General features: G+C 41.1%; 1 protein-coding gene across 10 annotated transcripts in view; it reads right to left on the minus strand.

The window, feature by feature from the left end:
* Positions 1-501: 501 nt before the first annotated feature.
* The window catches only part of SENP2 (SUMO specific peptidase 2), a 33560-nt gene continuing 24066 nt past the window's right edge, over positions 502-9995 (minus strand). For 7 of the 10 annotated variants that reach the window (XM_029939705.1, XM_029939701.1, XM_029939706.1 and 4 more), the window contains 5 exons: positions 9003-9206; positions 7981-8060; positions 4929-5013; positions 3313-3408; positions 502-1803 (listed from right to left, as the gene is read on the minus strand). In XM_029939705.1, coding sequence (XP_029795565.1) covers positions 1741-1803; positions 3313-3408; positions 4929-5013; positions 7981-8060; positions 9003-9206 — 528 coding nt within the window. In that variant the 3' untranslated portion in view covers positions 502-1740. Of the gene's footprint in view, positions 1804-3312; positions 3409-3662; positions 3870-4928; positions 5014-7980; positions 8061-9002; positions 9207-9995 lie in introns of those variants that run through there. The other 3 variants (XM_029939703.1, XR_003908730.1, XR_003908731.1) reach the window with 3 other exon arrangements.

The raw sequence follows: 9995 nt of genomic DNA on the forward strand, positions 1-9995 counted from the left end.
CAATACCAGCCGCCGCTCCTCACAGGATACACCCGACACGGAACAGATCCTAACAAAGGTACTAAATCCTCAGGTGAAACCTACGAGAGCCACGCGGGCACCAGGTTTTTCATATTAACGCGGACCAGCCAATCCCTCGGCGCTCTGGCTGCGCCGGCCGCCTGACCCCAAGACTCACCGGAAGGCCCCGCAGCCTCAGACAGGGGCTCTGCGCGGCCCAGGCGTGAGGGAGCCCGGCCAGCCGCCCACGCTCCATCACCCTCGAGCACACGGCCGCACACGCTCAGTGCGGCCCCGGGTCCTGTGCCAAGACTTCCACGCGTCTCAAGAGAAACCAGCTACCGGACCCTGCCTGTGCCACCGGCGGCCGTGCCCTCCAGACACGTGGCTTCGCGGTGAACACGTGGCCAATTCTCCTGCTTTTACCCCCTGCTTTTGTGCACCACGGCAAGTCTGGGAGGTTCCAGGAAGGAAAGGGCTAGAAATCATCTCAGCATATGCTTTTCAGGTTCTGCCAGACAACCTTTATTACATCGGAAAAGCAACACTAGGCACTAGATCTTGCAAAATATGTTCTGACCAACTCTAAACTTTCTGAAATTAAAAATGCATAACCACTGGAAAGTTTTTAATGAACAAAAAAGTTGAATACAAACTTTCATATGCAAAATAGATTATTGTATAACTGGCAGCCTCACAGCCAAGTACTAAATTTTCTTCCAAATTTCCGTGGGGGTGGAATGGGGGGGAGGTAAATCCTAATGAGTACAAAACTTAATTTCAGCTTTATATATAGAAAAAAAAACTTTGAGGAAAAATAGCTTTTACGTTGAATAGTATCTCTTGAAATAAACAGCCCAGGCCAGCCCTTACAATTCTGAGGTTTATACTCAACCAGATCTGGGATGAATAGGAAGATTTAGGGTTTCTAGTTACTTCAAATCCAGTTTTAAAAGTAGCCAAGTCAGCTCATTTCCAGAAAGAGCAGTCTCTTTAGGATGACCACGACACTCTTCTGAAGACGCCTGGATGGCCAGAGTTCCAAGGCCACAGTTCCACTTTTCCAAGCCCCCAGGCCAATGCCTTCATGTCAGACTTCTCTGAAAGGCAATGAGAGCCCTACACCAGGCGCTTCTCCGGCAAGTTCAAGCCTCAAGAACAAGAGCTCCCACTTCAAGTTGGCAGTTTCAGCTCCAGCCACAGAGAAGTTAAATAACACTGCCTTCCTCCCCTCACTGATTCCCCTCTTGATCTTCAGCTGGGAGTGGGGCTTGATTAACATTCCTTTCAAAAATAAATAGTTCAAACAGGTAATTCAGAGTTAACTGTGGAGCAGCAGCAAACAGCCACTGTCCATCATGTTTGCAAATGAGTGAGCGAATGAACACATGTGAACAAACACACAAAAAACAAATCATAGAATAAATCCTGCATTTCCCACATTCATAGGGAAAAAAAATCTTAAAAAAAAATAATAATTAGCGTTTGTTCTCGTGTGGGTTGAATAGTCCAGGGCTCTGAGCAGGCACAGGCTCACACACGGGGTGGCAGGCAGGACCTCCACGCGCCAAGTCGGGACCAGGGCACAGGGAGAGGCCTGCGTGCGCGTCCTACAGCCCAGTACCTGTGAGCCAGCGGGGGCGATGCGGGGATGCTGAACCCACGATGCATGAGGTATATGGAAACATCCGTCCTCCACGAAAGAGCCACCAGCAGCTGGAGGGACCGGGCGGGGCATTCTCACAGCAACTGCTGATGAAGGATTTCCCACACCATCTTCTTCCGGAAGAGAGGCATCTGGTGCTGCAGAGGACCCACAAACCACACGCACGTTACACACTACCGTGCACAGCGTCAACAACCTGCAAGTGTAACCAGGTAAACAACCCGTGTCCTTTCTATAGCCTTGACTGTCCTGTCATGGTTCAGACTTACAAAGCCATAAAAAAGGAGATTATAACGCTGTTGTGATATTGCATGTCTCATAAGCATTTGTACATGTTAAGGAAAATCAGAGCAGGATGCAGAATTCTACCTAGACTCCAACCACTACTTCATAACACAAAAGCATGTACCAAAATGGAAATACCCAAGTGGTGGCAGAATAGCAAACTTTTCTACTTACATACATTTTCAGAACAGTCTAAAATCAATCAACATCTGCTTTTTTGAGAAAAACATGAACTCTATTTAAATAAAGGAAAAAACATGCAAAAATTTCTTTCTGTTCTACCCAACGCTGTACACTGCCAATTCTGTTCAAATGGCATCTCCTGCCCTTCATACTTCATGTCAGCAGGTTCAGAAAGCAAATAATTCCTTGTATTTAGAAGCACCAATGAAGAAAATGCTTTGCTTAATATAGTATTTTGCTTTAAGATAATCACTCCAGGAGCCCATTTTCAAAGCAGCAGCACACAGAGGAATCCAAAACCACCTGTAACTGAGCTACGGTCCTCTTTCTGGTGAGATCAGAAGTTCACACCCTAAGGTACTCCATCTGTCTCATTGTAAGAAGATGAATATACCACTTTATTATACACTAGTGATTCCTACCTGGTGGGGCCTAGAATGTCTTAACACACGGATGCATAAATTATTTTACATAGCTCAAAACATGTATTAAAATATTACACATTTATCCTTAGTAAAACCACTAAAACTAAGTGCCTTTATTTTAGACTAGAATTGTTTTAATTCCACATGGGAGCCGTAAAAGCGTGGAATAGGGTGATTAGTCCTATTCAATAAGTACAGTCTGGTAGATGATATTTATCAAAGTGAGGTCTGTTTAGGAAAAATGTATTTTAAAGGGGGTTTGTCTTTAGTTACAAAAAGGCTGAGAATCCACTATGACGAATAAATTCTCAAGAGGTCCCAACACACTCTAATGCCCACCCAGAGAGAGGCGTGGAGAACCCCAAATACCCAGCACAGAAGGGAAGGCAGCGCTTGCAGCTCTGGCTTACGCCTGGGGCTCACGTCCTCACCAGGCCTGCGCTCCCCGGGCGGTGACGTATTCTCACATACCTCCCGCTCTGGCTACGGATATATCCGTGACACTCAGGAGCTAGTGAACTCTAGAGTTCAGACATATGCACGTTGTCTCACTGGTCACCAAAGACTAAACGTAAAGGCAGTGGCAGTGCCAAACCTGATACCAGCAAGAGCAGGGCCCTGGCCAAGGGTCACAGCACCACCGATAGTGGCACAGCTACCATTATGAAGCCCTTCCTGTGCACCAGGCGCTGGGAATGTGCTCTCAGTTTATCTTGTTTAGTAACAAGTGGGTGAGGAGGGCTCTTCACTCACCTGAGTGAATGTGATAGGTTTGTCCCTAGAGATATAATCTGCATATTTACAAGTAAACATTCCACAATCACTCCCATTTAACTGTTGAGGAATCTCCTAAAATTATGAGAAAAGAGAAAAAAGATAAAAGGATATAAAATTTCATCACAAACTCCTTTAACTTCTTATAAATATTACTGTGGATAAAATATTATAAAGGGGTATGTTAAAGGTACTACACAAACAAGAGTCATTATGTCACATAAAAACCCTAACCATGACATGGAGTAAGTATATGACCCCCACAGAAAATATTTTTTCAGAAAGAAAAAAAAAAAGAAACAAAAGTGAGAATTCCTTCTCTCCGCTCTCATATTAAGAAACCAAACTGAAAGAAAGTTTACCACTAGGAACAGGAATTCTAGTCAGTACGGTTTCAGAAGCGCTTTGTAACTTCTGAAAAGGGCTAAATGTGGCACAATCAGAAACACGCTTACAATATAAAGAACCTACTTGAGGACTGCAGGCTTTAACTTCTCTTCTCTAGCCAGGACAATGACAACTTTCAACCCGCACAGCTACAAGCAGGAGAAAGAAAAAAGCTTCTTGACAGGCTCTAAGGAATCAGGATCTTGCTCTGGGGCTCAGTTTTGTCCTGAGGCAAGAGCACAGCTTCCCGCACAAGCGCTCACAAACCAGCCTACATGAGGTGGATTCACACATTCCCGGGGCCTCTGCTACCCTGACCTTGGCCAGACCTTGCCCGTGGAGCACAAAACATTATGAATACAAGAGTCTGAAACCCCAGCTGGAAAACATCCTAGATGACAACAGCTCAATTTTTCTTCAAAGATACACAGATGATTACTGTGAAAAAAGGAAAGACTGTTTGAACGTGTGCAACACCCACACACATGGTAGGCAGCTCATGCTTTTCTCCTGAGCACAGCAGCTCACTGAGTGGAGAAAACCATGGACTTCCATATACAAAGTATCACGTTCCCCACACCGGAACATGGCGTCCGTCCTAACAGACTCTCCTTAGGAAATTTCAAAGCTCAACCTTCTAATTATTCAGCTTAGAAAGGAAAATCCTGTGGGATAGGGGAGGCATTACACACAGGTGAGGGCTACAATCGAATTCATGTGGCTTACTTTCAAAAGAAACCATTGGGACTCAAAATGCATGCATTCTCAAACCCTGAATGAGATTCAAATCTGGCAAGTATAATACAAAGCATATTCACAAATGGCATATTTGACTCTTTTGAGGACCTGTAGCATGGGACCCTTAAGATCTAAATAAACAAAATTCTCAGGTAAGTAACAAGAACTTTAAACTTTCATTAGCACCAACCAAGAAAAGTAGCTGACTTTAACCTATTCGCTTTTCTGAGAAACATGCTAGCATGCAGTTAACATTTACAAATTTAAACAAGAAATAAAGGCTAAGAAGCAGACATCTTGGTTACATGTTGCCTTTCTAAAGATTTAGAAGTACTTAATTCTTAAGAGTACACTTAAGGAGAATGCATGCCTAAGGGTATGAGTGAGGGGAGGAAGGAAGTCAAGTCTACATAATAGGGTCTCTCAGTAAATGCAACAAAGTATTTCAGATGCAGACGATCATTACTTACATGTGGCTTCATGCTGTAGTGGGTCCACTCTAAAAGATTTAGATCAATATTTCTTTTGGTCTTACTTTCATCCTGTAAATACTGACTAAAAAACAAGAAAGAAATATTGATGAATCCCTGTGGAGACTTACCATTATGATTACCAAGCTTTTTAAAAATGTGATTGCTTTTGGTTTTTAAATTGAAGTTTTTTCTGCTTATAAAAACTATATACATGCTTTAGAAAATTAAAACCTGTAAAATGTTATATGCGAAAGACCTTATAATAGCCACTCCAGAAGTAATTACTATTAATAGTTTGCTGTGTATTCTTCTAGCTCTCCATTCCTACCACACAATGTAAAAACATATATTTTATCCTACTTTTTTTTTTTAGTGTTTTTTATTTATTTTTGAGAGACAGGGAGAGACAGCACAAGCAGGGGAGGGTCAGAGAGAGACGGAGACAGAGAATCCGAAGCAGGCTCCAGGCTCTGAGCTGTCAGCACAGAGCCCGATGAGCGGCTCGAACCCACGGACTGTGAGATCATGACCTGAGCTGAAGCCAGACACTCAACCGACTGAGCCACCCAGGCGCCCCCATTTTATCCTGTTTTTAAAAGGATTTCATTTTACAACTTGCTTTTTCTCAGTTAACAATGAACATAAAATGTGGGGGGATGGGTGAAGGGGATTAAGAGTACCTGTATCATAATGTGCACAAAGTAATGTTCTAGAATTGCTGTATCACAGGTTGACTATATTGCACACGTGAAACTAATAAAACACTGCATGTTAACTATGCTGGAAGCTAAACGAAAAGACATAAAACAGAAGGTACCTCCACTTGTGGTGAGCACAGCATAGCTACAGAGATGTCCAATAACTAAGCTATGCACCTAAAACTACTGTAACATTGTCAACTATATGTCGATTATAAACAAGTAGATATAAAACACGACAACTGACCTAGATTCAAAACAAAAACAAAAAGAAAAAAAAATGCCATTGCCATGAAAAACAAAAAAAGGAAGACTATTTTAAATTAGACTAAAAAGACATTAAGTCCATGTATGAACCCTGACTGGCTTCCTGGATTTGGAAAAAGCTAAAAAACATACCTGAAGAAACCAGAACATGAACCTTATGTGACATGTGACTGATGGCAAATTTTCTTGTGTGATCATGACATTGTGATCATGTAAGGGAACTTCCTTGCTCCTAAAAGATACATACTTGTAAGTATTTAGAGTACTTAAGGTGTGCCTGGCTGGCATAGCTGATTAAGCATCCAACTCCTGCTCTCATCTCAGGTCATGATGTTGTGGTTCGGGGGTTCAAGCCCCACATCAGGCTCTGAGCTAATAGGGCAGAGCCTGCTTGGGATTCGGTTGCTCCTTCTCTGTTCCTCCTCACACACACGCACTCTCTCTCAAAATAAATAAACATTAAAAAAACTATTTACAAAAAAAAGAGTGATTTACTTTTATCCAGATCTCCCAAGGGTTATCAAACTCACCCAGGCGCCTGGACTCCCCTCCGCACCCGCACGTCCAGCGAACCAGCAAGCACGGGCCACGCTGGGCATGCAATCTCGGCCGGAGCAATCCCAGCCCCCAGGGGTGGAAACTGGGTCTTGGAAGGCAAACATCTTAAGATACCTCAATGGTTCGTAGCCCTCAAAACCCAATAAAACAAAAAGTCTTATTCCTTGGCACTATTTTCTCTTGTCATAAAGAAATTAAGTTAAATTTTTCTCTGGGCAGGGGAGCTAATAATGCAAAAAAAAACGTTGAGAAAAGCTGAACTAGGAGCATCGGGAAGGGAGAGGGCCTCAGATACCGACAGGAGGGAGGAGGAGGGAGGGAGAAGAGTGAATGTAAAACAAGTATGCTTTTTTATTTTGTAATTTGCTGTAAGCAGCTTACTTTGCTGTCTGATTTCCATAAGAACGTTTCTATGTATGTGATGTGTATGTGCACGTGTGTATGTATGCACATTTTATATACATCCTAAACAGAAAAGACTAAATGGAAATAACTGCATTATAAAAAATCTGGTGTATCTTCTGATTTTTTAATCTTTTTTCTCTTTAAACTTTCTATTCAAGATAAATACCTATAAATAAAAAAGGATCTTTTACACTAAAACAATATTGAAAAAGAGAGAATTGAATGGTTGCTAATAACAAATTTTCTTGTCATTCTTTTAAGAGGCTCCTTACTTAAGTGTCCTTATGAAAATTACCCAAGTGTCTTTACTAAAATTAGAAACAAGAAACCCCATTTGCTTCTGGTGAGCGGAAGGGGTTCAAAATAGACTGCTCTTACCAAACGACTTCCTCGCTGTGAAAATCGTGCCACCACTTTACACGGCGAGGACGTGGCTGTGTTTTAAAGGCAGGTTTCTAGCAATTACTGTTTGAAACTTTGCCTACACACCATATCCATATGCTGTCATTTAAAAGTTACCTCTTGGTTCCAAGATAAACCCAACCAGCATGGAAAGCACAGGGACGTGACTGCGTTTAAGAATTAGAGGAATAAGACTCTCTAGGTAGGGGCACCTGGGCGGCTCAGTCAGCTGAGTGTCCGACCCGTGATTCCAGCTCAGGCCCTGATCCCAGGGTCATGGGACTGAGCCCCTGTCGGGGTCCACGCTGAGCACGGAGCCTGCTTAAGATTCTCTGTTTCTCCCTCTTCCCCTCCCCCTCACTGGTGCGCGCGCGCGCTCTCTCTCTCTCTCTCTCTCTCTCTCTCTCTCAAATAAAAAATAATAATAGTAAAGACTCCTTAGCCAACAGTTATTTAGAACATTCAGAATAATGTATTAATCCCAAAGAAACGTAATTCAAAACAGGATTCTAATAAGATATATTGTATAACACATGATAAACTTATTTCTAATGATGCTACTAAATAAAACTTCTCAGTTAAGATCAGATACTGGGTTCTTTTTTGACAAGGAGATGAATTCAAGTTGGACTACCGTCTAACGGAGCCTCCTAGGATTAGATAGAACACCTAACAAGAGCATAATGACCCAACAGTGAAGTTTTTCAGCCTTTACTTACAGAAGAATCTCACAAATCCTGTGGCCCTTTTGTCCCATAGAATCCAGATATTTGAGACACCTTTTCCGTAGGTCTATCACCTATAATGGAAAATTACAACATCCAAAAACATCTTAACCACAACAGAATTTTACTTCTAAAAAATAAAGCATCTTTTAAAAAGTCAGTACACCTATCAACATAAATGGATTTCTAAGACACATTTTTTATAAAGTATCACAGATGATATGAGCTTCATGTCTGTAAAATTATATATTTCAATTCCTGGAAAAAGCCTAGAAACTTACCAAAATATTAGTGGTCTTAAAGTGATGAGATTTTTTTTTTTTTTGCTTTTTTCTTTATACCTGTACTTCTCTATAATAAATCTGTACCATCTTGTAAACAAAACTAAAAAAATCAAATAAAGACCACATATGTGTCCTAAAACTCTTTCCTGTTTTCCTATATGCCACCTAGCTTTCGAGGCTGTTCAACTCAAGAACTAAAAGGGACTCTACATGTAAGGTAGACCTTTATATGTACTACTGGACTTGACCTGGACAGAAAAGGGTAGACTTTATTATTCAAGAAAATAGCTATGATAGAGGTGCCTGGGTGGCTCAATCAGTTAAGCGTCTGATGATCAGTTTCAGCTCAGGTCAAGATCTCTGATTTGTGGGTTCAAGTCTCACTTCAGACTCGGGATTCTCTCTCTCAAAAATAAACATTTATTATTTATTTTTTGTCTTAAAGTTTATTTTGAGAGAGATAGTTGGGGAGGCAGGAGAGGAGGGACGGCAGAGAGAAAGAGGGAGAGAGAAAATCCCAAGCAGGCTCCACACTATCAGCACAGAGCCTGACACAGAGCTCAATCTCATGAACCTTGAGATCATGACCTGAGCCCAAATCAAGAGTGGGATGCTTAACCGACTGAGCCACCCAGGCACCCCAATATATAAACATTTACAAGAAAAGAAAAAAGAGAAGAGAAGAGAAAATAGCCATTATATAAACTCCAAAAATTACCCCTCTCAACTTACCACCAGACTCCAATGTACCTTCCGATGAATAGGCACCAGAATAAGTTCCTGTTCAAAGAGATTGACCCCTTTGGTCCATCTTTTCACTGCTTGGTAACCACCAGACTTCAATTTGGGATAGAAAAAAGTACTGAATGCATGAAGTGCTGGATACCCTTGTTTTTTGTTTCTTTCCACCAGAAGATTCATGTAAAAATTAATGACCTATAAGAACAAGGGAGTGAACATCAGAACACAGCAAGTGCATCACCCAAACTAGATTACCTAACTGAATGACGATGAATTAGAAGGTAAGAAGCTCCAATAAAGGAAGGTACGAGAGATGGGGATGAAAGGGCTGTTTTACAGCAGAAAACAGGAAATAAAAGATGATAATCAGTGCAAACTGGGAGGGATTAAGGACTGAAATTGTACTTTGGAAACATGCAGGAGAGCCAAGGGAAGGAACTCAAGGAGGAAGTCCGCAATAGTGAAAAGGTGTACGTGACTACGTTACATACAGTAAACTGTGCAGAAATATGAAACAGAACTGAATTTTACTACTTATAAATTTTACTATTATGTAAAAATATTAACAGAAAGAAAATATACCCAAACATTAATATTTATTTTTGAGTGGTGGCACTTTGGAATGATATTTTTCTTTTACTTTTCTTGATTTTCCCACTGTCCTATGATAAATATATAACATTTATAATGTAGAACAAAACTTCTAGTTTTACAAGAATGTGTTTATAGATTATTAGTCATTGGGGAAGAGAGAAGGAAGGCAAAGGGGAAAATGCAGGAACTTTGGAGAGTTAGGGAAAGGACAGCTAGAAAATGTGGGAGAAGAGCTAATTTTAGCTAAATATGTAAGGATACAAGGTAACAACAATTAGGCACATTTTTGCAGTCATTGCACAAGAAAAAAGACATTTTACATATTCATTTGTGTACAGTGATCAATCTATTATTGAAAAAATAAAATGGTTCTTAAATAAATCAATTTTT

The sequence above is a fragment of the Suricata suricatta genome, chromosome 5, assembly GCF_006229205.1.
Source record: "Suricata suricatta isolate VVHF042 chromosome 5, meerkat_22Aug2017_6uvM2_HiC, whole genome shotgun sequence".
Classification (NCBI taxonomy): Eukaryota; Metazoa; Chordata; class Mammalia; order Carnivora; family Herpestidae; genus Suricata; species Suricata suricatta.